The sequence below is a fragment of the Dermochelys coriacea genome, chromosome 14 (assembly GCF_009764565.3).
Source record: "Dermochelys coriacea isolate rDerCor1 chromosome 14, rDerCor1.pri.v4, whole genome shotgun sequence".
Classification (NCBI taxonomy): Eukaryota; Metazoa; Chordata; order Testudines; family Dermochelyidae; genus Dermochelys; species Dermochelys coriacea.
Window position 1 is genome coordinate 670,009 of NC_050081.1, and position 18,954 is coordinate 688,962.

Below are 18,954 nucleotides of genomic sequence, written 5' to 3' on the forward strand. Positions count from 1 at the left end.
TCCCCAGGGTCCTACTCTTTCCCTGGGTTCCCTCCTTCTCTCTCTACTAAACAAAGGGTTGACCACAAACTTCCTCCCAGCAGCCTTTGCTGCTGGCAGCTTCCTGAGTTTATGTTAGCCCATCCTACCTCTACTCAGATGAGCTTCCTCCTAATTAGAGCTTTCCTCTCACCCTTAATTCTCCCAGCTTGCAGCCTAATTGGGACCACCTGGCCTACCTCAGCCCTCTTTGAGCTACAGTTGCCAGGCGTCCAGTTTTTGACCGGAACGCCTGGTTGAAAAAGGGTCCTGGCGGCTCCAATCAGTCCTGCCGACCAAGCTGTTAAAAGTCCAGTTGGCAGCACTGCAGAGGCCCGGGGCTAAGGCAGGCTCCCTGCCTGCCCTAGCTCTGCAGAGCTCTTGGAAGTGGCCACTAGGTCCCTGCAGCCCCTAGAAGCATGGGCGGCTAGGGTGGCTCCACACACTGCCCCCACTCCAAAGGCCAGCTCTGAAGCTCCCATTGGCCAGGAACCGCGACCAATGGGAGCTGCGGGGACGGTGCCTGCAGGCGCAAGGGTAATGCACACAGTGAGGCGCCTCCCTGGCTGCCCATGTTTCTAGGGCAGGGGTGGGCAAACTTTTTGGCTGAAACTGTATGGAGGGCTGGGTAGGGAAGGCTGTGCCTTTCCAAACAGTCTGCCCCCCACCTCCTATCCACCCCCTCCCACTTCCCGCCCCCTGCCTGCCCCCCTCAAAACCCCAGACCCATCCAACCCCCCCATTCCTTGTCCCCTTACCACCCCCTCCCGGGACCCCCACCCCTAACTGCCCCCTGGGACTCCACCCCATCTAAATCTCCCCGCTCCCCTGACTGACCCCCCAGAACCTCTGCCCTATCCAACCGCACCGTTCCCTGTCCCCAACCGCCCCACGCAAACCTCCACCCCATTCAAACGCACCCTGTCCCCTGACTGCCCCCCGAGACCCCCTGCCCCTTATCCAACCCACCGGCCACAGCCCCCTTACCATGCCATTCAGAGCAGCATGTCTGGCCGCCCCGCTGCCCAGAGCACTGCTCGGGGAGGGGGAACAGCAGGGGAGGGGCCAGGGGCTAGCCTCCCAAGCCAGGAGCTTGGGGCCGGGCAGGATGGTCCTGCAGGTCAGATGTGGCCCACAGGCCGTAGTTTGCCCACCTCTGTTCAAGGGGCTGCAGGGACCTGGCAGCCACTTCCTAGGAGCCAGGGTAAGAACTGCTGAGACCCCGAACCCACTCCCACACCCCAACCCCCTGCCCCAGCCTGGAGTCCCCTCCTGTATCCAAACTCCCTCCCTGAACCCGCACACCCCCAATACCCCAACCTTCTGCCCCAGCCCCCTCCTGCACCCCAAACCCCTCATCCCCAGCCCCACCCCAGAGTCCACATCCCCAGTCAAAACCTGCACCCCCTCCCACACTCCAAACCCCTTGGCCCCAGCCCCAAGCCTCCTCCCGCACCCTGAACACCTCATTTCTGGCCCCACCCGGAGCCTGCATCCCCAGCCCAGAGCTCATACCCCATGCACCCCAACCCTCTGCCCCAGCCCAGAGCCCTCTCCCACATCCCAAAACCCCCAGCCCAGAGCCTGCACCCCTAGCTGGAGCCCTCACCCTCCTCCTGCACCCCAACACCCTGCCCTAGCCTGGTGAAAGTGAATGAGGGTGGGGGAGAGCGAGCAATGGGGGGGGGATGGAGTGAACGGGGGTGGGGGCTCAGAGAAGGGGCAGGGCCTGGGGACAGGGGCGGGGCATTCAGTTTTGTGCCATTAGAAAGTTGGCAACCCTACTCTGAGCCAGTGTGGAGAGTACACCCTGTCACAGGAGGATATGATGGAGATCTATATAATCATGACTGGTGTGGAGAAAGTGAATAACGAAGTGTTATTTACCCCTTCATGTAACACAAGAATGAGGGTTCACCCAATTAAATTAATAGGCAGCATGTTTAAAATAAACCTAAGGAAGTACTTCTTTGCACAACATAGTCTACCTGGGGAACTTATTGCCTGGGGAAGCTCTGAAGGTCAAAAGTATAACTGAGTTCAAAAAAAATGAGATAAGTTCATGGAGGATAAATCCATCAATGGCTATTAGCCAAGATTGTCAGGGATGCAGTCCCATGCTGTAGGTGTCCTAAACCTCTGATTGCCAGGAACTGAGAATGGATGACAGGGGATGGATCACTCAATAAATTGGCTTGTTTTGTTAATTCCCTAGGAAGCATCTGGCACCAGCCACTGCTGAAAGAGAGGATATTGGGCTGATGGACCTTTGGTCTGACCCAGTATGGTCACTCTTTTGTTCTTATGGTCACTTCAAAGAAATCTAAACATGTTAAGGTAAGAAATGCACAGTTAGGCATCCAAACAGCCTTAACTCTGCCCTGCAAATACCATATCATTATGTGATTAAGGCATTTTAGTTCTTGTGGTCCCAGATTAGATTAAACTGATTTAAAAGTAGATGTTTTTCTTTTTCCCCTGATGGTGTCAATATATGGCAGAGTGGAGATTGTTTGGTTCATTGTGCACTTCCCTATCTGAATTTGTTTGTCTGTGTTTTAACAAATAAATTTGTTAGTCTCTAAGGTGCCACAAGTACTCCTTTTCTTTTTGTGTTTTAAGCGTATTTCTTTTATAATCCATCACTTGGGGATACTTATAACAGCCTGTAATATTTTTTATCCTTAAATTATTCTTATATGCTCTCAACCCTAACTCCATCTGAACATAGTTTTTTGTCTGGGATTTTTTTTTTAATTATTAAAAAAGTCATACATGAACACTAACCCCTCCAAAATACACACATAAAGAAAATGCTACGGCGAGATAGTCCTCATGATCTGATACTAAATAATACCAAACTTAAATTACTTTTAAAATTTTAACTTTTAAGAACAATTCACCAGTATACCAGAGAAGAGTAAATCAGCCATAGCACACTGGCTAGTTAGGCTGGGTTTATAGCTGCTTTGCATCTCCATAGCAGCAAAAAAGAGTCAAAGTGTACTGGTGGATCTGATCCTTAATTTGCAATTACTCTATTGGTTTAGAGGGCTAAGTTACAGAGACTGGTGTTATGTAAAAGAAGAGGTTGGAGAGCTCAACATCTGCACTTTGAGGTCTCCCCCTATGCTCAAGTCTCAATTCCCCCAGACAGTGCTTCATTGCGTGCAGTGGAACCACTAGCATGTGGCCATGGAACCTTTAAAGAGCAGCAGCAGCAGATGGACTCATGAGAACTTTGGACATGAGTCCAGTCTTCCTCATACCATTGATTAATTACAACCAATAGAACTGCTGTATGCAAATGATTTGTAACGGAAGACTGATCAGTGGAGTAAAAATGAATCCATTTAAATTACCTGAGATGTTGACCCAACTTTGCCTGTAGCCTATATAACCATAACAATTACACACAACAGCCATTAATAACTTTTTAGCTTAATTACACCTACATTTCTTCAAATGTAGCCTACAAATAAGGTTTAAGTGAAGTTTAACTATGAGGAAACTTTGATGAGTCTGTGCCATTCTGTTGTCAAGATAATTTGTGACACATAAAATTCTGATACAGATGCTACATATCTTAAAGGACCCATTTTAAAATTATTTTAAATAAACTAACAGATTTACTTGTAAATTCTCAAGAATTTTTTTCTGCACTCAGAGTGAACGCTGGACATTCAGAGATGATACACTGTAGTTTTCATACAGAACAATGAGGTTGAATCTCTCAAAATGGAACTCAGCCTTCATGATGGAACCATGACTGGTGCCTCCATGAAGAAAGTTGCTGATTTGACTTGGGTATTTTTAATTTTCTTTTGTATGTATATGTACGGTGTTAGATTTTAACTGTACTGTCTGTATCCTGCATCCTTTTCTCACATGAGTAGTCCCACACTGATCTCAGGTCCCAACTCAAGTCACACCCCTCCTGATTGCCTGGCCATGCAGACTCCCCAGCTGGCACTTCCTTGTTTGGGGGTCTATGCTGACCACTTACAGCGACTTTTCCACAGACAGCTTTGGTCTGCCCTGAGCTAGTCCCTTTGCTTTTGAGTGAGCTGGGGACTACGTCAAGACTTCAAAGAGATTAACAGAGTCCAGAGAACTATGACTGATATCACAGCTGGAGTGGGGTGCTGATGCTGTGGGGCAGAGAAGATCTAGTAGGCTCCAAAACTCAGAGATAACTCAGTGGTCTCGCAGCCCTACACCTTATGTGCGGTCTAACCATTGGCAGGGGCTCCCAAGGCACAAGCGCTGGGCAGGCCCCCAGGTGGAAGGACTGGTGTAGGTTCTGGCCCCACAGCAGCAGCAAAAAGGAGTGGCACTGGCTGTCCCACTGCCTATTCAGGAATGGCCCTGCAGTCCCCACCCATCATGGAGGGGCTGCAGGGCCAAACATGAGTGGTGCTGCAACCTTCATATGCCAGGCTACAATGCCACTCACTCAATTTTGGCCCATGACTCCCAACATGGGGAAATGGGGCCAACCCTGAGTGGGCAGGGAGATGGCCAGCTCTGCTCCTCCTTGATGCAGCCATAGAGTCAGCTCCTGCACCACAGCTACCCCACTCTAGGGCCCTGTGTGGCCTTGCCCCAATTCCAGTAGCTCTCTGATTGCAGGACTTGCTCAGAGAGTGCATCAAGACCTGCTTACAAATATGGGGAGCTGCAGTTAGTGCCCACCCAGGGGAGCCAGCTGGGAGAGGGGCAGCGAGGAGCCTGGTGGGGAGGGGACAGACATGAGGAGGTTCTGTTTTGTGTACCATGTGAAAAAATTCTGGGGGTGCTATTGGGATAACTTCCAGTGAAATAGACAAAGGAGCCACCCTCACCAATAACCAAAGATATTCTTGACCATCCTTGGAGGGGGAATTCCATCTCTCAGATATAAGCCTGGGTGGCTTTTCCAGGCAACAAGTGTTTTCCTTTGAAATTCCAAAAGGACCAAATTACCTCCTCTGCACATCTAAACCCTGGGGAATATAACAGGCCCTTAGGGAGGACACAAGAGGGGCAGAATGGGAGCTAACCAAAGGCGGTTTCTTTCTTCTTTGAAAACCAGGAACACCTGTCCTGGGTCCTATCTCAACCTTTACCAAGCTCATTCACTTCTCCCCCAAGCTCTGGTGCAGCAGAGCAGCCTCCATGAGCCCATCTCATAGGAGAGAGACTCTAGGCACAGGGCCTTAAGGGGTCCCACTCCATACAGCACTCTGGATTGCTCAGCTCTAGCACCAGAGACAGAACCGGATCTGCCCTGGCCTCAGCCTCCGCTCCAGAGCCTGGTGAGTTCTGCAGCTCCAACTCCGGACCCTACCCCAGAGCCTTGGCCCAGCACGTTCCTCCAGGCCAGGGGAGGCCGGGGGCTCCTGGGTCACACGTGGGGAATTCATTCTGCCCTGCTGTTCCCCGGCAGGTGCTGGCGGGAAGAGAGGAGCAATGGGAGCGGCCGCCTGCACCCCCTACAGTCCTGAACATTGAGGCCTTTGTTTCAAACATCCAGAGCCGGGAAATCCTTCGGCTCCTGAATGGGGATCGGTCTGCCACACTCATTCGAGCAAGCCCTGCCAGCGTGCAAGAGTGGGAGGAGCAGTTCAGAGCCGCGCAGGGCCAGAGAGCCCCGGGAAGGGGGCACAGAACGAGCCCCTGCGGCAGGACAGGGGACAGAGAAGCGCCCTGGCAGGGGGCAGGAGCCATTTGAGAAGCAGCCTGTGGAAATGTCCCAGGCCGTGAGTCTGCTGGCGGGGCTGGGGCGGGCGCGCGCAGCCCCACGCGGGGAGCCCAGCCGCGGACAGGAGGTGAGTCGCGGCTGGGCACTTTCTCCCGTCGGGACAGAGGGCCTGGCGGCGGGCGCGGGGCACTTCAAAGGCCTGTCGGGCTCAGCCCGCCCTGGAGCCCAGCGTCCCTTGGCTCGGGGAGCCGCTGCTGCCCCCCGCTGCGCATCGCAGCGCCCGGACAGGACAGGACAGGGCAGGACGGGAGAGGCGGGGCAAGAGCCGGCAGAGCAAAGGCCGGAATCTCCTGGCAAGGAAACAGTAAAGCCCCCCCTCCGCCTGGATCCCAAGGGGCGGAGGGCAGGGCGGGGCTGGCCGGCTGCTGCCCCACGCGGCGCCCAGGCTGGCGGCGCCCCCGGCGGGCTCCCCGTGCCCCTCTGTCATGCGTGTGGTTTGGGACGAGAAGGCGAGTCCGTGCGCCAAGAAAAGCCGAGCGCCCCCGAGCCCCGCCGCAGAGCCCGGGCACCAGCCGCCGGCCCCCGCTAACTACGCCCAGGCGCTACCCTCGCCGCTCATTGGAGCGGGACTGAGCGGAGCGACCAGACCCTGCGCTGCCCTGGGAACAGCAGGAGCAGGCCCGGGCCAGAGACCCCAACTCCGGCCAGCACGGGGGAGACAGAACCCGCGAAGCACTGCCCGCCCCCAGGGACTAGTTCCTCCGGGACCCGGAGCCCCCGCCAGTCTGCCGCCAAGCGGAGCAGGGGGCAGAGCCCGTCCGTGCGCCCAACTCCTCTGCTCCTTCCCCCGCAGGTGGCTCCGGGTCGCGATGGGCAGAGGTACCGTGCAAGTGCTGCTGCTCCTGGGACTGCTGCACTGGGGCCCCGGTGGCGAGGGCAGGAAGAACTGGAGACGGCGAGGGCAGCAGCCGTCGGCTGCGGCGGCAGCCCGGGAGCGGAGCGAAGCGACCGGGCAGCCCGTGGAGAGCTTCCCGCTGGACTTCACCGCCGTGGAAGGCAACATGGACAGTTTCATGACTCAGATCAAGAGCCTGGCGCAGTCGTTGTATCCGTGCTCGGCCCAGAACCTGCACCACGAGCTGCGCCTCCATACACTGCTCAACAGCTCGGTCACCTGCAACGACGGCAGCCCGGCCGGGTGAGTGCGGGGCTGGGGTCCTTTCCAGAACATAACCAGCTCGAGCCTTCCCTGACCCTGGGGTGAGCCTGGTCCTGACCAGCCCCCAGCGCAGCCCTTCCCGATACACCCCAGCCGGCGTCAATTCCGAGTCCTGGCCCCTCTGCTCTCCCGCACTACAGGGGCCCTTTCATCTCCCCACGATTGGCTTTACGATTCTGCCCGCATTATCCTGGGCCCCAGAGCGGCCTCCTTGAAGGGCTCCTGCGGACTGAAAGGGATGCCAGAGAACCATCCCCAGAGATCTTGGGGAATGACCTACCCCACGCGCCTCTGCTTCTCCAACTCCAGTCCTTTTCGTTTACTTCATCTCTTCCATGCTCATCTCCCATCCTGCTTCATTCACTTTACTAGAGCTACTTCATTCACATCCCTCGCAGGGCCAGTGGTCTCTGTGCCTGCTTCCCAACCCTGAAGGCTGTGGGGTGTGGAAGGGAGGGTCAATGTCCTTCATTTTAACTTATCAGTAGTTTTCCAAAGTCCATTAGAATCCGAAGCATTTAAGGGAACATTCAAAGGCAGCCAAAGAAGTTCACAGACACAGGGGTGGAGAGGATGACATGGGGACAGAGTCCTAAGAAAGAAAGCTGCCTGGGGCTATTTTACTTGATCCTGACTCCTTCTGCATTATCACTCACCCTCATCTTCACCCCTCTTTTATTTTTACCCTCACCAGCATGAGATAGTTAATTCAGGGAGCCAGCACTCTCCTCTGTTCATCTGTGTGTGTATAAGTGGGGATAATAATGCTTACCCCCTTGTAAAGTGCCTTGAGATCCTCTACTGGAAGAAGCCAGAGAAGTGCCAATTATTATTTATTATTATGATGATCGCTGGCCCTCTTCTATTCCTGCTTTATGTATATTAAAACAAAGTATGAACACTTTTGTCTAGCACTCAAACTCTGCTTCCACCTCGTGGTCATTACTAAAAACACAGCAAACAACAGGTGGAATAACTCTTTCCTGCCTGGAAATTCTTAGGAATTCTAGGAATTTGTTTAATGTATTTATTTTGGAGACAGAAAAAAGCCAATCTGCCTGGCTCAGGATCTTGGGGAAGGCCCTTTGATCAGAGGGTTTGGAGCTCTTCTGACAGTCTTCCTGTTTCTTACTCTTGTTCTTTAACTGAATATTTTATGTAACCCTCTTGATATTATAATGTGTTGGTGTATCAAAGAGCTTGTGGTTAAGCTAGTCAGTCTGCCTAATGAATTTAATGCTGCTTTCTCTGCTTGTTTTTTCTTCAGCTACTACCTCAAAGAATCAAAAGGCAGTAGAAGGTGGCTGCTGTTCCTGGAAGGTGAGCCTGGGTTATTTTTTATTTAAGAACAGGTCAAGCTTTTTAGCCTTTTTTGGTAAATGAAGAGGTGGGGGTAGGGGAGAGCTATCCAGCTGCTTTCTTCAAAGGCTGTGCGAAATGTGTGTGCTGGCTGCCTTCTGCATAACCAGTGTCTCCATCCTTCCACCCAACCCAATCACTTTATCATATGCCTCTGCTGTCTGACAATTTAGTGCATTTCTTGGCATCCTAACTACCCACCTGACCCTAATCAAAGCTTCTTAATCCAACTATTTCTTTCTTCCATTTCCTTTACCCACTGCTTGCACCATTCATCTTAGCCTGGAAATCCCATGTTCTATTGTACACGTTCATCTCTTTCTCTCTGTGATACTTTGCCACTCCTTCCCTGAACAAAATGACAGCAAGGAATTGACTTGATTTTTTTTTTCTCATGACCCAGGAGGATGGTATTGCTTTAACAGAGAAAATTGTGATACCCGCTACGATACAATGAGGAGGCTGATGAGCTCCAAGGAGTGGCCCATTACCAAAACTGGTAAGTCTTTCTATGCAGGGGGTAGAAACACCATTACACATTACATCTACCCTCTACAAATAATAACAAAAGAAAAAAAGGGGGGATACACAGATTTTGTAGTGTAGTGCAACAGAGTTCCTCACAATATACACTGTCACTTCCCCATAATTGCTCCTGTTCAGATATTAACACAATGTAATAATCACATACATGCATTTGCCTGTACATGCATACACACTTCCATTAATTAGTGTACATATGCACATGCCCTCGCAGAAACATGAAAACATACACATGTATGCATGTACACTTGCAGGGATGTCAACCTTCTTTGAACCCCCTCTAATTCTGCAATATCATTTTACAGATGGGATGACCAGTACTGCACACATCCCAGATAAAGGAGTATCATTGATTTATATATTGCTCTACGGGACCACATGGGAGACAAGAGGCTTTCAAAGTGTAGTCCAAGGTCTACACTGGGTGGGTGGGTTGCGGGTTACATATCACCCCCCTCCTCCAGCCCTGAGTAGATCAATCAAATATATAATATTCTGGTGGGGGGTCCCTCCCTTTCTCCTCCCTCTGAGGTCCCAGAGGGAGCTATGGCAGAGGGACGACCATGGTAACATGGCTCTAATGTGTCAAGGAGCTAGAGTCTGTGGAGACAGACAGTGCCACCATGTGGATGGCCCTGACTTACTGCAGATCCCCAGGGATCAGTGTGGTTCTCTGGGGATCTGTCAAAATTAGGGAAAAACACTGTCCTGACTCCTCACAGCCAATGGGATGAGGTGGAAGGGATCTCTGCAAGGAGATGCTCACACAGATTTCTTCCCTCTGAGATCCTTGCCCTCATGTTGAAAGATCTGAGCCTTAGTCAGCAATTCTGCCCATAACGGATGAGCCACTCAAAGCCAGCAGCAGAATCTGTTTTGAAAATTGACGTTTAATGGTACATACTCTTATTTAGTGAATCTAGGTGCAATTTTTCTCTGTGCCCAAACTCCTCTCAGTGCAGGATAAGGGCCGATCCATAACTGGCTCCCCGATTCTGCTCCAGTATTAGAGCAGCTGATGTGCTGCTTTAACCTATGGCTCTGGCATAAAAGAAAGATAGCTATCCTCCATCTCCTAACGTTGCATAAACCTGGTGCAGGCACTGCCTAAGCTGCCTTTATGCCAACTGGAATTTCCCTCCACAAGGGGAATTTTCTGTTAGCCATTTTCAGGCAGAATCCATCTACTTCGTGCTGCTGGGTAGTGGAAAGTAGATCATACCAGAAGATATTGGTTCTTGTGCTTAGCTTCCTGTAGTACTGGAAGCAATTACATCAGTTTCTCTTTAAATGCTTTCCTATTCTTTTTGTTTGGTGATTTCCCTGTATCTTATTTTTATTTTCACCTCTCTCCCTCTGTATAATGGGGTGAATGATGCTTGTGCTCAAAGCTAAATGCCTAGAAATACAGATTACCAACCTTCCTTCCCCTCTTTCCTTTTTCTGCCTGCTGAGCTTCATACCCCACTGCTCCCTGATTGTGAGCCAAATTCAATGCTGCACCTTTCAGGAGGCACAGCACAGGAAGTGGGGAGCAAAGGTGAGCTATATACATCACATTTTCACTTCCCTAATTCTGAGCTTCTCTAAGAGGTAGCTTAACTCCCAGCATAAATTAGAGTAGTCCTAGGGGTTGCTTCAATTTATGGTGGCTTTGCATAGCTGACATAGCTGCAGATGGAAATAACTGGAGTACTTTGCACTTGGGCCACTCCCTATCCAGCCCTCAATACACCAACCACAGCTCTCTCCCTGGTATGGCTCTACTTTGGGGACTGCACAGGAGAATGATGAAGGGCTGCCCACATCAGCTCTACACTGTTCTTGCGTTGGCAGAATTCCCATCAGGGCCATTGAGGTTCCATTACATCACTAGAATGGTATAAATGGGTCATAGTGGAGGCCAGAATCTGGCTCTGTGTCTCCTACTTCTTTGGCCAGCCTCATTGGAACCTTTGGACTTCAATATTTCATCTAAAAGAAAAGGAGTACTTGTGGCACCTTAGAGACTAACAAATTTATTTGAGCATAAGCTTTCGTGAGCTACAGCTCACTTCATCGGATGCATTTGGTGGAAAATACAGAGGGGAGATACCTGAAACCTGTCAATATTTCATCTGTTGTTCTTAAAGGGGTAATCATCATAACAGGCTCTTAGAAATTCTTGTACAATAGTCTTGGCCTGTCAAATTTCCAAAAGAAATTCATTCACTGTAGTTTGGGGGAGAGGCCTTCACAGAGGGACACAAACACACACAATTATGTAATTCACTTGGATCGGTTTATCTATCTCAGATAGGCCTGGTCCTATGGCTTGGAGGCCCCAAACTGCTGCAGATGGGAAACCAGATTGTGAGTTTATGGGCCTCACCTGCCCTCCCATATGGCCTTGTGAAGACCCCACCTTCCTTCCCATTCATCACTGCATAATATTCCTTTGGCATGTACAATAGAACCTCAGAGTTATGAACACCTCGGAACGGAGGATATTCATGAAATGTTCGTAACTCTGAACAAAATGTTATGGTTGTTCTTTCAAAAGTTTACAACTGAACATTGACTTAATACAGTTTTGAAACTTTACTATGAAGAAGAAAAATGTTGCTTTCCCCTTATTTTTTTGGTAGTTATGTTTAACACTGTACTGTATTTGCATTTATTTTTTTGTCTCTGCTGCTGCCTCATTGTATACTTCTGGTTCCAAATGAGGTGTGTGGTTGACTGGTCAGTTTGTAACTCTGGTGTTCACAGTTCTGAGGTTCTACTAAACTGCAATTGCCTTTGTGAAGATGTAAGATTAGGGAAGCATTTAATGAATTTTTATTTTCTTTTAATACTGCTTAGAAGGTAGAGGTAACACCTTGGATCTCCAAATGTCTGTTGACCAGAGTTACTGAGTCAGCACAGGATTATGGGGTCTCTACCTTCCCTTGCCCTGTTTATGACAAGGACTGATTGTACATGTAGGTTCTTTCTCTCATTCACATAAATCCTATAATTGCTAGTATTGGAATTCACCTTCCAGAATTTAGAGGTTACAGGAAGAATGTACTTTTAAGTAGGTGTCACAGCGCCTCTTCATCATGAGGTAATAAGGCTTCTTGAAGTGCTGGGGTTCACATCTGATGTGAATCAAGGACTGAAAATCACATCCACCAAGATGTAGGCACAGACACATTTCTCTTTTTTTCCTCCCACTTCACCAACGGCTAACAAAGTGTAAGTTCCCCTTCTGTACGGTCAGAGCACCCACACCAGGCTCATTCCTATTGCTTTAAAATCTGAGAACAGCGTTTGTATATTTCTTTTCATCCACCTGCAGGAACTGGGATCCTGTCATCACAGCCAGAAGAAAATCCGCACTGGTGGAACGCAAACATGGTGTAAGGAGGGGCACCAAGGGGAACAAGTTTATATTCCAAAAATTATGTACAAAGAGGCACCATGAGAGGAAAAGGGAAGGGGATTATACCCTAGACATGGTGTAAGAATGGGGAGTGGACCATGCAAACATGGTCTATTGCTTCCTAGGACAGCAAGATCAGGGAGTGCTACTATGACAGATAACATAATTAATCCTTGGTAAAAGGAAAAATCCTATATTATTCTCTCTGTCTACCACTTCAGCTTTCCAGGAGCGGTGTTGACAAGGTCCAGAGTGACCTGTGTCCAGTTCAGCTGAAGGCATAGGTTGGTCTATTGATAAACCTCAAGAAAAACTGGGGAGATCCCAGAGGATATCCCCCAAAGGAATAAATTGGGAAATACCATATCAGGCCCTGTGGCTGATGATGTGCCTGACAGTTCTCTGAGCTTCGGATGGCTACTTCTCTTCAGAGGGGAAACCTAGGAGGGGGAGGTTGGCTTGCTTGTGCTTATACATAGAACCTCTGAACTGCAGTGCTGCAAGAGGGGAAGAGAAGCGGATATCGGTGACAATTTCTATTGCAGCAGCTAGGGACAAGAAGCTAAGAGATAGAAAAATAGTTCCATTCCTGCAGAGACATTTAATAAGAATACTTAGCAATTACATAGGGTAGGTGAGTTCTTCTATTTTACATAGAGGGAAACTGAAGCACAAAGAAAAGCACTTCCCCAGTGCTGCCCAAGTCAATGGAAAAGCAAGGATTAGAATTTAGATTTGTGCTCTAGAGCATGATGCCTCATAATTAGGGCTCCATGTTTGTCATGGAGGTCACGGAAGTCACTAATTCCATGACTTCCTGCGACCTCCATTACTTCTGCAGCGGCCAGTGTGGCTGATCCCAGGGCTGCCCAAGCAGCTAGCCCCGAAGTCAGCTGCTCAGGAGGCCCTGGGGACAGCCACAGTGGCTGCTGATTGAGTGGTGCTGCAGCCAGCCGCTCAGGCGACCCCGGAGTCAGCCACCATTGGAGTGGCCCCAGCCCTGGAGTCAGCCACGCTGACCGTTGCTCTGGTGGCCCCTGGGCCCGTCTGAGCAGGGCCAATGCAGCTGGGCCTGGGGACTGTTTGAGCAGCAGTCCTGGAGGTGGCAGGAGCAGCCGCAGCCCCTGGCAGTCCCAGGGCGGCCGGAGCAGTGGCTGGCCCCAGGGCTTCCCCCACAGTGGCGGATGGAGCAGCTGCTGACCCCCCGGGGCTCCCCCTCCGGCAGCAGCCAGAGCAGCTACTGGCTCCTCGGGGCTCCCCCCCACAGCTGGTGCCATGGGCCCCTGGGGATCCCCCGCCCAGCAGCTGGTGCCGTGGGATCCACCCCCCCCCATAAGATTCAATCAGGTATTTATAGCATAAATCATTGACAGGTCACGAGCAGTGATTTTTTTGTTTCTTGCCCATGACCTGTCCATGACTTTTACTAAAAATACCCGTGATTAAATTGTAGCCTTACTCAATTAGATCAATAAAAAGATTTCAATAAAAAGGCTAACATCCAGAAGGAAAAAAAAAGCAACTGTAACTGAAGCCACTGGAGATAATCCTTCCTTTGAGTATTCAAGGGGGTGGTATAAGCATCTCATTGAACAAAAAAACGGTCCCTTCCCTTCTTCGCAGGATTTCCTTCCAGTTCCTTGACCCCAGCCTCACCCCGTGTAAGTCAAGGGAAAATGAGTGCTCACAAACTTCTCATCTCTTGCAGTTTCATCCCCTATTGCTCAAGTGATGTTTGGAGTGGTGCCTCTTCCAAATCTGAAAAAAGTGAGTGCTGCCAATAGGCTGGCTGCCAGACAATCATCACACATTAGAGGATATGGCCTGATTTCTCTGAAATTATTTGAATGAGAGACAAGCTTTTTCCTGCTGAGAAGCAGGAAAGAATAACAAGTAACTTCCAGATAAAACATCCCTCTCCCCTCATCACATCCTGAAGGGACACGGTTCAGAGCCCTGAATGCAGGGATGTCACAGATGCACATCCAGTCCCTGCAGGTTGCACCTGGAGTTCCTGAAGCAGCCTTTCCTTTTAGATAAGCCTCTCCCACCCTGCATACACTGCAAATTAAATGGAGTGGCTGGGGCACCATGGCTTGTAATGTGTCTTCTCATATTGCGGACCTGAGTGATAAGTGTAATGAATTCAGTCTTATTCTTGTCCCAAATGGATGTGAAGCTCACCCATTGTTGGGCAGGCACTGCTTGCAATTTGGCCTGCAAGACAAAAACCTGTGCATTATAATATAATATGATGCTATTGCCTGATGATACTGGTTTTGGATCAACACAATGTCACTGTGACAACAGTGCAACATTGTGATGTCTCCTTGGCACACAGAGATGGACATTTCCTTATGCAGATAAAATTAAAGATCTTTAACATCCTGCAGATGAATCATGCCACCTCAGGATATGATGAGTCTTAAAAGATAACCAGGATTAGTACTTGGATGTGAGACCGCTACAGAAAACTCAAGGAGTTTTCTCACTTACACTGGATAAATCTCAATTGACTTTAGTCAAGTTATTCCTGATATAGCCTGGTGTAACTAAGAGGAGCATCAGCCCGAAGGTGCTGCATGAAGTAGTACTAGTAATTCAGCAGGACAAATGCTTCCCTCTGAATCAGTGCTTGAACCAATGTACTGTCAGCCATTGTGCTGCTGGATGTGTCATCTTTCCACTGATGTGAAATTGATATTCTGACTACTTGTGGGTGCCCACGACATTTTTTGCAAGAACAGAGGCATTAGCTCTGGTGTCCTGGCCAAATTCCAAGTGAGATAATGAAATATTCTCCCTTTCTAAATTTCCCCTGTAGTTTCAATTGGATATAATATTCTTTTTCACTTCCTATCCTGTTGTTCAGTGTTGCTGTGCAACAGTTAAGCAGCTACTGTCTCTCACCTCAGAGCAACTGTGGGATGGGCATGAGTGAGGGAAGCCTCCTCAGCAAAGTTTTAGCCTATACATCACAGTCCTATTGATGGTGAACTCTTTCTTTTCCAGATGAATATGCCTTCATGGGAGCCCTCATAATACAAGAGGTAGTAAAGGAGCTGGTGGGAAAAGGCCTTAATAATGCAAAAGTTCTACTCCTGGCCGGAAGCAGGTAAGTGTCTGCATAAGATTGTCCTACAATGAAGAGATAAAGAATATGAAAGAGCAACTGCAACGGAGCACTGTCTTTACAGGAGATTAGTCATGAGAGATTAGTTCCCAGACACTGCCTGCCGGTGGTGCTACGAGGAGTGAGGCAGAAGCACTGACAGGGGAAAGCTCGCACAAATACTCCTCTCAGCCTCTTCCTGTAAGAGCTGCAATAAGGAATGATGTAGAAATACTGGCTTTTGGTTCAGAGGAATTTATTTATGGGGAAAGAATATTAGACAATAATAGAAACAGATGGAAAATTTTGTCTCCAAATGTCAGGGTCTTTCTATTTTGAGCTGCCAAAGCTCTTGCTAATAACAGGAAAGAGCTATGCCAGAAAGAAGAAACTAAAATGGATGGCTTTTGGTTGCTGAACTATTTAGCATTGATTTTATTTCTGAGAATTTATGAAGTGAGGAAGTAACTTGTTGACTAGTGACTACATTATGCCCTTACTGACTGGTCAAATTGCTCAATGCATCAAAACTGTAAAAGCAGTATGTATCGTAGCTGTCTTGCAACTATGTCAGGTCTGTAACTGAATTACTGATCTTCTCATTGCAGTGCTGGGGGAACTGGGGTGCTTCTGAATGTGGATCGAGTAGCAGAGCAGCTGGAGGAGATGGGTTATCAAGGGATTCAGGTCCGAGGGCTGGCAGATTCTGGCTGGTTCCTGGATAATAAACAGTACCGCAGAACTGACTGTATTGATACCATAACCTGTGCCCCAACAGAAGCTATTAGGAGAGGAATCAGGTACAATAAAATATTCTAAACTACCCTTCCCCAAGAGCTAAGGATGAGGAGAAATCCTGAGGCAGGGCTCTGACACTCTTCCTGTCCTCCTTGCGTCCTTTTTTGTATTTATAAGATATCTATCACTTGCCTCACCCTTTGTTAATGAGCTTCTACCTCTAAAGAAAAAAAAAATCATTTCAAAGGCATATTCACGAGACTGTGTGACATTGCAGACACTGTACTGAGTAACACAATACATTGATGTGACCTGACAGATACAGGGAAGAATGTTGCTGTTAATAAACTGAAATTGCCATCTCTCTAATGCTCCCATCACTGAGTATCTGATTGTTATTTAGGGGAAGGTGCCATACCCTAGGATCATAAAAGCAAGTGACGGGAAAAGTCCTATCAGAGTAACCAGTCCACCTCCAGAACAGAGAGTATCACTGGCTAATGAAATGCCAGCTCTCCTCCTTCTCATTTATAAATTAAGTTTGATTAAATAGTACTGTTCACACCTGCTTGCCTTCCAGCTAAATCAAGAAAGGTTAGCTCTGTTCTTCTGTGCACGGTTTTTTGCACTCACTGCTTCATTCGTGTACAGAGGACTCTCCAACTGCAACCAGCAAATACCCCAGTGTTCTAGTGAATAGGATATATTCCAAGCAGAATGAGACTGCATGGCACCATGTCACTAACCCCACCATTGCTATATCTTTCAGATATTGGAATGGCATTGTTCCTGAACGCTGCAAACTGCAGTTTAAAGAGGGAGAGGAATGGAATTGCTTTTTTGGCTATAAAATTTATCCCACTCTTCGATGTAAGTGCAAAAAGAAAGGCCTACCTGCCTGAGAGTCTGAAATTGGTCCTAAGCAGTTCCTTCATTTACTGCTGCTAACCTGATGAAGACTCTCTCCAATTCTTTTTCCCTCTAGGTCCAGTCTTTGTGGTGCAGTGGCTCTTTGATGAGGCCCAGCTCACTGTAGATAATGTGCATCTAACTGGACAGCCTGTCCAGGAGGGGCAGTGGCTCTACATCCAGAATCTGGGCCGGGAGCTAAGAAATACCCTGAAAGATGTGACGTGAGTACTGCAGTAGGAAAAGCTGGGGTGTTTTTTCCCTTAAGAGAAGTCCTGCATAAGCTGTTTTGTGGGAAGTTCACAATGGCTCTCTTGATACCAATGTGATTTATTTGGTATCTGTACCTAATCTGCATCAGGAAACATGCTCTTAACATATCTGAAAAAAAATGAGGTGGTCAGAGTTCTACAGGGATGTTTTAAGAGACACTGATCATAAAACACCCCGGCAACAGGTGAAAGGATGACATGAAACCTCTCGTATGTCTTAGATGCTTCATGCTAGATCAGCTATTCATGGGAGTTACTGTAGCACCTATGAGCCCATATAAATGCACCCAACCAATAAGCTATGGAAACGTACCATTTTCTGAAACTTCCACCCTGTTCTAGTCTATTCATATTCTTATATCATGCCCAGCACTGTGGTATCCAAGCATCATGCCAGGGACAGCAGAACTTCTAGCCAGTTCCAGGACAGGGGCAAAAATTATCTGTGAGATGAGTCACCTTTTTGCCTTCTCACCATACCTGATCTGTGTTTTCCTTTCAGTGCTAGTTTTGCTCCAGCCTGTTTGTCTCATGAGATCATTACGCGCAAGTAAGTGTCTCTCTTCACGGAGTCTATGAAATGTCATGAGTTAGCAAGAAAGGGAATATGGTAATACTGATACCCTAACCCCACTGATACAATCTTTTGGTTTGATTTTGCAGTCACTGGACAGACATTCAGGTGAAAGGAACTTCGTTACCCCGTGCCCTGCATTGCTGGGACCGCAGCCTGCATGACAGCAACAAAAATGGGAAAGCCCCTTTGAAGGGTTGCCCAATCCATCTGATTGACAGCTGTCCCTGGCCCCACTGTAACCCCTCATGCCCTACCATCCGGGACCAGTTCACAGGGCAGGAGATGAATGTGATCCAGTTCCTCATGCACATGGGTTTTGATGTTCAGAAGATGGCACAGCAACAGGGCCTGGAGCCCAGTAAACTTCTGGGGATGCTGAGCAGTGATAGCTAGAAAGGGTTCTCTATGAAAGGGCAGAATGATCAGATAAGGAGGGGGAGCCTCTAAGCTTCTCTCCCAAACTCTTTAACCTTCTCCATTCTCATGCAGGCACACTTACACACATGCACACTCACAAGCACACGTGCACACTTAGTGTGTGTCAAGAAAAAAAAAGAACAGATTCTTGCTTACACCATTTGACTGAAACTCGTTACCTCTAAACTTCAGGGCCTAGTCTTGGCTATTCATAATCTCTTTCTGTGTTACACAAGGTGACCTGAAGCAGGGAGCAGCAATGCCATAAACACCAGCTTTGAGAACCCTTCCCAAGAGCTAAAAGGATTCTTACCCTTGCTGAGAATGTTTCACATCATAGACTTACAACATATGGTGAAAAAAGCACTGGATTTTTTTTGTCCAATTAGAAGTGAAGGATTACATGACTTCCTAGAGGTCAGCATCTCATGATGTATCATAATGTACAAACCAAGGACATGTGCTAGGAACGGACACTCTTATACTCAATTTACTTTTTTATTATTTTATAAAATGACTTTTTTATTACTTATTTTTTAAAAAATTAAGCAAGAAATATAAAATTAATGATATTGTTTTGTAACATATTTTTTTTAAATAATGAAAAAACCTCCTGCTACTATGGCAATATGGGCATATTTATTTTAATATGTAAATGCTATTTATAAGGGCTGACCGCAGAACTGCTCATATGTCTTAGT

At 48.2% G+C, this 18,954-nt stretch overlaps 1 protein-coding gene across 3 annotated transcripts; it reads left to right on the top strand.

The window, feature by feature from the left end:
• The first annotated feature begins 5,656 nt into the window (after positions 1–5,656).
• On the top strand, positions 5,657–18,381 carry NOTUM (notum, palmitoleoyl-protein carboxylesterase). 3 transcript variants are annotated; one of them, XM_043496517.1, is made up of 12 exons: positions 5,657–5,759; positions 6,555–6,899; positions 8,188–8,240; positions 8,683–8,778; positions 12,145–12,205; positions 13,937–13,995; positions 15,241–15,343; positions 15,949–16,140; positions 16,848–16,948; positions 17,064–17,211; positions 17,762–17,809; positions 17,923–18,381. In XM_043496517.1, exons 2-12 carry the CDS (start codon positions 6,571–6,573, stop codon positions 18,227–18,229), a joined length of 1,497 nt encoding a protein of 498 aa, XP_043352452.1. In that variant the 5' UTR covers positions 5,657–5,759; positions 6,555–6,570; the 3' UTR covers positions 18,230–18,381. The 3 variants fall into 3 exon arrangements, with proteins under 3 accessions (XP_043352452.1, XP_038228278.1, XP_043352451.1); XM_038372350.2 differs by having other exon boundaries at positions 5,658–5,828; XM_043496516.1 differs by lacking the exon at positions 5,657–5,759 and having other exon boundaries at positions 5,855–6,899.
• The last annotated feature ends 573 nt before the right edge of the window (positions 18,382–18,954 follow it).

Excerpts from the sequence above, each read along its gene's own strand:
- NOTUM (XM_043496516.1), top strand. The coding sequence starts at position 6,187 with ATGCGTGTGGTTTGGGACGAGAAGGCGAGTCCGTGCGCCAAGAAAAGC. Across the intron at positions 16,949-17,063 it reads AATTTATCCCACTCTTCGAT|GTCCAGTCTTTGTGGTGCAG; the intron begins GTAAGTGCAAAA and ends TTTTCCCTCTAG. Across the intron at positions 17,212-17,761 it reads AATACCCTGAAAGATGTGAC|TGCTAGTTTTGCTCCAGCCT; the intron begins GTGAGTACTGCA and ends TTTTCCTTTCAG.